We start from the raw sequence: 7,754 nt of genomic DNA, 5'->3' as shown, positions 1-7,754 counted from the left end.
AGAAGATGTTTAGTGAAAAGAAGAGAAGGCCTGATAGCGTATATGTAGCACATTAATACTTCTCTTCCAGTAGTCTATCTACATTTTTGCCAATAAAATCAATTCTTGAATGAGCATTTGGCCACCGAAATAAAGCCGGCTTCTTGTTGGCTGAGAGATGGAGAGAAACGGAGAAGCCCAGGACTTGGACCACCTATGAAAATCCCAGACTGATGAAGGCAGAGTTGCCTGGCATCCCAGGATTACCAACCTATCTTTGGACTGATTTGTGAGAGATAAAGAAAGTAACATAACTTTTTCTCCCAAATCTCAGAAGTCTTACGATGTTTTTGAATGGGCTCTGCAAGTGATTCAGTTATAGACGTGTCCTATCCTTTAGAATCGAAGTCCATTTTGCCTAATATTTGGGATCATAGATTTACCTGCTGGATTTGTTAGAAGTCAAGCTCCCAGATCTCTGTCCTGGAGGTTTTGATTCTTTAGGATAAACAAGAGCCAAACTTCTGTATTTATAGTAAACATTGAAGCAATGTACTATTTGTTCATCTTTGAAAATATTTCTTTAATTATATTTACCAAAAGTATTTGTGTGCTTTAACCCACTAACCAAACAAAGAAAGAAATGGTATTTTAACAAAGAAAACGTTATTTACCTTTTATTGATTGAAATATTTATGATTGTAAATTACATTGGGTTTTGATTATTAAACACAATTTAAATAGTTTTTTGACTGCCATTGATAATTCAACATAGAGGATAAAAATCCTCTAATCCTTAGAATTAGAAAAATTCTTCAACATCGTATATCCCATCTTGAATACCATAGGAGGCTTTGTCTGTTTTTCTGGGAAATTCAAGCTCTGATTGAGAAGACTCTAATTGCTAATAGAATCCACTGCAACATAGGATTGCAATAAAAGGCATAGGAACGTGTAACTCTGGCCGAATCAGCATTTACCATAATGATGAAAACGAAATTTATCACCAGATTCACTGTAAGGAAAGAAAAAGAAATTATTAAAAGAACCTTTAAATTGCATGCATATCGCACAAAGAGCTTCTCAATGAGGAGCATTTGAACATAGAAGAAGAAAGGCTGTGCCCCATGGCCACAAGCAGCTGGGCCCTGCCTGCTCCCCAGGTCTGTGCACATCCTCCCCTGACATGGGCTCCTTCACTCTCCTTACATGCTCAGTCCTGACTCAGTTATGGAACTCGACCCAACCTGAGAGATGAAAGGATTACATCTTGTCTTAGAGATCCTCTAGAAGTAGAAGCCAATTTAGGATCAAATTAGATGAAACACCCGTGAGAGAAAATGGGCTGCCACAAAGGTTGGCCAAAACTGTAGCCTGCAGACTCCTTTAGAGTGAAGGACACAGGAAGGGAGGCCAGGTGGAAGTGTCCTAGAATGCCCTGCTCTCTCAGGAAGGTTAGGAGTCTGCCATGGAGTTCAGGAGCCCAAGTGGACCAGCAGAGGAGTCCCTTCCAGCATGAATGGGCCCATTGTGATGGATTACAGAGTTCTGTAGTCAGTAAGGTTTTTTGCTCAGTCGTGCTCCCTGTAGCTTGGAGCTAGATGATGGAGGTTATAATTTAGTATCTGGACTTCGGTAATACATTTTATTGGTCATTAGATGACCTTTAGTAAGTCATAATAATTAAATTAATTGATTTGTACATTGCAGAATATACCATAGAGTTATAGTGAGAGGTCAAATACAAAACTGCTCTCTTTTGTTTCTTTTAAAGATTTGCACCTGAACTAAGATCTGTTGCCAATCTTCTTTTTATTTACTTATTTTTCCTTCTTCCTCTCCCAAAGCCCCCCAGTATATAGCTCTATATCCTAATTATGGGTCCTTCTGGTTGTGGCATGTGCGATGCTGCCTCAGCATAGCCTGATGAGTGGTGCCATGTCTGCTCCCAGGCGCCAAACTGGTGAAACCCTGGGCCGCCGAAGCATAGCACATGGATTTAATGACTCAGCCACGAGACAGGTCCCCAAAACTACTTTTAAATATGAGAAGTTAAGGGATAGATAAACGTGTGTTTCTGTGGTTTTTACAAAGATTGTAATTTTCCATATATACTGTGCCTATGCTATCAGAAGTATGGATTTTCCTATCTTTTTGTGATTTTTTTTATTATTTTGGAAGAGCCAGTATTTAATTTTGCATTCTTACAACTGTCTCCTGCAGAAAAAGCATGGATTAGAATAAGATTGATGATTGGTTGCACAGACTGGTCTCCATTCTAGGGTGCAACCTATTGATCCATAGCGAAACTTCTCACAGTTCGGCTCCTAAACATAAGGAGACAAGATAAAATTTATCAGATAATAAACTGTGTCAACAAAATATTCTTTGTTCTTAATACAAGATGCCATGCATCAAAAAGGTATAAAGACAATGTATATTGAGGTTTAAAAAGAAAGATCAAGGTACCCACAACCCACTTGAACATAAAATACTATTGATATATTTTTACAAATTCAATATTATTTTTAAAAATCATACAAAGGGTAGAATGTGTTTTGATAATTTAGCGACTCCACCCCCATGTCCCCTACAACTGGATCAGATTTCTGCCTTTATTTCATACCAGAAGAAATCATAAAAGTGAATTTTCTGTAATTCCCTTGTCTTTCTCAATAGTTTCACTACTAGATGCTCTGATTTCAGATCATCACTGCATATGTATTTATTCATATATATGAGTGTTTGTACATGTGCATATAATCATATAGATATACAGGCAATGTGTTTAGTGATGGAAGTGCTTGGAATTTACATAAATGAACAATATTGTGTGTATTGTTACATTACTTACTTTTAAAGGTCTTCATAACCTGTATCTATTCAAATGTTTAGAACTATAGTTCATTTATTTCACCTCTATGTAACATCCCACTCCATGAATGTATGCAAATTATTATTTTATCCACTTTTAAGTGGAAAAATCTTTTTAATCTTGTTGTTTTTGTAGGCTAAACAATTCTACTTTAAAAACCCCTTAAACCATATGCAATGCTTGTATATAACAAGATTTATGCCTGATAATGGAATTGTTGAATAAGGGGATATTTTGACATTGTCTATAATACCAAATGAGTTTTTCTTTCTTTCTTTTTTATTAGGAAGATTAGCATTGTGCTAACATCCATTGCAAATCCTCCTCTTTTTGCTGAGGAAGATTGGTCCTGACCTAAAATCCGTGCCCATCCTCCTCTACTTTGTGTGGGATGTCTGCCACAGCATAGCTTGACAAGTGGTGCGTAGGTCCCCAGCCAAGATCCGAACCAGTGAATCCCAGGCCGCCCCAGTATAGTACTGAATCTAACCACTACTCAACTGGGTAGGCCCCCAAATGTTTTTATACGAGTAGGAAGACTGTTTCTTGAAACCCACATAAGAATAAGACAGTAGTTTTGGTTGTTTTTACTTTGTGAAGGATCATTCTGTTGTACATTCTGTTTGATGAGATTTGCTGTTAAAACTACAATACAAAACAATTACTAGTTTTACCTTTATCAGTTACCACATTAATAAATATTAACTTACTGGAAATTTAGCTATTGATTTCCTTGAAAAAGCAGATTCTGCAACCAAAACACAGAAAGAAGATTAAACTAAGAAGAAGAGGGGAAAACTATCAGAGTATCTGGTGCGAAGTTCCCCCATCTTTTACTAGCAAGATACCAGGCAAATTACCTACTCCAGACCCTGCAAGTAATGAGGGGAACATTTGGGGCAATAGCAAAACAGTAAGTTCACAAAATAACTCCAAATCTGGAAACATAATTCCCAATTAACCTCACTCTGTGAAAAACAATTTTGTGTATTGTATAGTAATCACCATACCCTGCTTTATTTCTTCCATTTTTATAGATCAGACATCCTAGTGAGAGAAGAAAATCCCTTGCTTAGTGCCATTCATTATACCTTGCATAAAGACACATGATATGAAGAAATTAATTACAACGTAATTAATTAGTGATCGGGTCTAAGATCAGGGATCTATCCAATACCTTACAGCTACTTTACTCTGAAATTCATGGACCACCTTATGCTTTAAAGAAGGTAAGTTGTCAGCAGAGGGAGGGATGAGTTCTCTGCTCACACGAAGCCTGGACTCTACTCAGAGCTGTCAAACAACAAAGCAAATTGTCAAGGAAGACCAGATCCAGAAGACACCATTACTCCCCACACTTTGCTCTCAGCAGTCATGGAATCTGACCTCCAAAACCTCTTCACCTCTAAAGATAGGTAAACATGTTTCGTTGTAGGTGGACGAAATGCAAAGTTCCGCCGCTCGTTCTAAAGCGCCTGTCTGTCTCCACCCCTCTAAGGTGGGAAAGGAGAAGAAGCTGATGCAATTATTAAAAGGGCATTTGTAAACCTGCCCTGTTTCATTTTGCCAGTTTAAGTATTACAAATCCAACAAAATAAGCTCCTCCATTCCTAAACCATAGGAGTTATTTCTTGAATTTTCCAAGATATGTGAAATGCTTCACCCGGGACTGAAAGATTACTCACCAGAATGAAGAAAAAATAGTAAGACAACGGTGAAAATAACTTTCATCCATGATGAGAAGAAAGACATTTTGCCAAGTCTGTAGAAGAAACCCATAGGACTGTTCATGACACATGGCACAGGGACAAATGGTCCATCTCCCAATGAAAGTTTCTGATGGGTGAGGGAATGGCTCTACCCCTCTAGGGTCCTAATTATAGGGGACTATCCCCTTTTTTCTTCCTCCAACTCAGAACCAACAAGACATGCATGTGAACAGAAGGCCTCATAGAGACTCAAGAAAAACACTAGGACAAGTCCTCCGTGCACATCGGAGAAGGAGCCATTTGCTCTCCCAAGCCTTTGGCTCAGCCCACAGGGAGCCTGGCTGCATTTAAGGAAACACGCACTTTGGAATCTCAGTTTTTCCTCAGAAAATACAAACAGTTCTTTCAGGAAGGACTCAGTTGCAGCTGTCCTCACAGCAATGCTCTTCACCAGGGCTTCCTCCATAGGGTCCCCACCAGACCTACCTGAAACAGAGAAGGCCGTGGGGAGCGAGGCCGACACCTCCACAGACTGTGCCGAGCTTGTTCACCTCTTCTTCCCAACCACGGCCACCCAGCTGACGCATTTCCTTTATTGATTTGTTGGTGAAGACCTCTCTGGGGGTGAGAGAGATGGCTCCTGGCAGATAAGACGCTGAGGTATTCTCTGTTCTTCCTGGAGGCTGTCAATGAACTCGAGAGAGAGGTCTCACAAAGAAGTCTCAGTAGATAATCCCTCTGGAGGAGATTTGGGACAGTTTGGTCTGATGTACCCAGAAGTATGGGGAAGAGAGGAGGTAAGATCAGTGCTCCGAAACCCTTAGAGATGAGATATGAAATCTTCCTAAGTTAGCGAATAGGAAGGAAAGGAGAATCAAAACAGGAAAGAGAACAATGAGTTTCGGGAACGGTGACTAGACACGTAGCTAGACCCTTAGCACTTGGCAACACTAGAAGCACATTAGGCTCAACTGGAGATTTGATTTTGGTTAAATTTTTGTTTTGCGATAACTGGAGATCTCATCAAGCTGTAAGTACTAATGCACAGAGTTCTCATGTCCCTTTCAACCATTTTCCCCTGATGGGAACATCTTGTAAAACTATGGCACAATATCACAACCAGGAATGTTCACAAAGCTCCCAGATGAGTGTTGGGGTCGCTGACTTTGGGAACCTGGGCTGGAGGACAGCTTGTGAATACTAAGAAGAGGAGAGAATGAAGGCTCGGTTGTGAAATTGAGACCACTTGGGACAGGGCCCTAAATTGTAAGTTGAATAACTGGACCTTTACCTCAAAGTGAAGCGGGTTTGAGTGGGAGGAGATTTCATCAGAGCTGTTTAGCTGATCTGCTCCACAGCCTGACTCAGCGCAAAGAGCGTTGGCAGATGAAAGTCCCGAGTTCAAATCCCATCCACCACCAGGCAGCCTGGACACCAGATTCAGTCTATGGAATCCACAATTTCCTAATTTTAAATGTGACAATACCAACTTCTGTCACATAGATTTATCATAAATCACAGGGTTAACATATTAAAACAGTCTGCACATTAGTTGTCTTCTAGACTTACATTTGTCATTCTAATCTAACTTGCCTTTTTTATCAGTGAAGAAACCCAAGATTTAGACAAGAACCTTTGAGTCTAGTGCCGTTTCAAGCCGAGTTAATGGAAGCATACAAATTCTAAGTGCAAAAAGTTTTCCTTTATAATACTCAGTTGACTGTTATCCTTACACTGGCTCTTTGAAGTATTTACGTAGACACCGTCCCAGACAGTTGTGCAGGCAAATCCTTCCAGCATACGACATGGGAGGGACAATTCAACTGAAGTTTAGAGTTGAAGTTATTGTGACATCCTTATGTCCCACACACTGGACTTTTTCTCTTGTATGTGTTCATAAGCAGTATTAAGAGCAGAAGACACTGCCTGTGATGAACAACAGGCCACAAGATTTTAAAATTAACCGCTAAAGGACATGTTAGAAATATGCATTATTTGATGTATATCTATCTTTCCTGAAAAATTTTAAGAGCATAAATATTTATATATGCATCAATTTACAGATATTTATTGTACAACTATACCAAAATCACACACAAATATATACATATGTATATATATACAGATATGTGCACGTGTGTATATATATGTGTGCCTGCCTGTGTCTGGATAGTTGTATGAATGTATATATCTCTATATATGTTTCTTTAGATCCATATATGTATTAACAAATATATGTATAACACACATATTTTATATGCGTTTATACATTAACATTATACATACACATATATACATAGTATATAGATATATATAAATATACACATATATACCTATATATCCCTCTATATAAATTGTCTGTGTGCTCCATTTGTCATCACGAGTGTCCTTATAAAAGAGAGAAAGAAGAAGATTTGATGCAGACACAGAAAGAAGATGAAATGGAGAGAGATTTGAAGATGTTGACCTTAAAGGTGATAGAAGATAGATGATAGATAGATATATAGATGGAAAGCAATAGATAGAAACAGAGATAGAGGAATAAAACCAATATGTTTGTTGTGACTAGCTTTTTCCATTAGATAATGAAATATCTTCAAATAAGTATATACAACTATACATAATTCCTTTTAAAGGAATACAAGGTGGAATAGTCCTGAGCTAACATCCGTGCCCATCTTCTTCTACTCTATATGTGACACACGTACCGCCGCATGGTTTGGTAAGCGGTGCATAAGTCCGTGCCCAGGATCCAAACAGGTGAACCCTGGGCTGCCAAAGCAGAGAGTGTGAACATAACTGGTACACCACCAGGCCAACCCCTTGATTTCAGTATTTTTATTCTTTATATTGGTAAGATTATCTAAGAACTCTAAGTCACAATGAGTTTCTCTGTGTTCTCTTCAAAAAGTTTTATAGTTTTACTTTTTACCTTTAAATCTATGCTTCATTTTAATCTTTTAATAAGGGGTGAATTTTAGTTCAGTGTTCACTATTTGACTATTGCTCTTCAATTATTCCAGGACCATTTGTTGAAAAGACTCTACTTCCTGCTTTAAATTGTTTCACACTACTATTTCTGGGTTCTCTATTCTGTCCCACTGATCTATATCTAATTCTCACTAATCCCACACTCTCTTCATTATGGTAGCTACACAGTAAGACTTAAAATTGGGTATTGTGGTCCAGTT

The 7,754-nt window shown here is 38.5% G+C and overlaps 1 protein-coding gene across 1 annotated transcript; it reads right to left on the bottom strand.

The window, feature by feature from the left end:
• Positions 1 to 632: 632 nt before the first annotated feature.
• LOC106839834 (sperm-associated acrosin inhibitor-like) lies at positions 633 to 5,289 on the bottom strand. Its single transcript, XM_044743806.2, has 5 exons — positions 5,050 to 5,289; positions 4,540 to 4,616; positions 3,565 to 3,602; positions 2,188 to 2,306; positions 633 to 994 (listed from the first exon to the last, which is right to left on the bottom strand). Exons 1-5 carry the CDS (start codon positions 5,148 to 5,150, stop codon positions 949 to 951), a joined length of 381 nt encoding a protein of 126 aa, XP_044599741.1. The 5' UTR covers positions 5,151 to 5,289; the 3' UTR covers positions 633 to 948.
• Positions 5,290 to 7,754: the final 2,465 nt, after the last annotated feature.

This window comes from Equus asinus, chromosome 9, assembly GCF_041296235.1.
Source record: "Equus asinus isolate D_3611 breed Donkey chromosome 9, EquAss-T2T_v2, whole genome shotgun sequence".
NCBI classification, from domain to species: Eukaryota; Metazoa; Chordata; class Mammalia; order Perissodactyla; family Equidae; genus Equus; species Equus asinus.
This window is presented reverse-complemented; position numbering and strand designations above follow the sequence as displayed.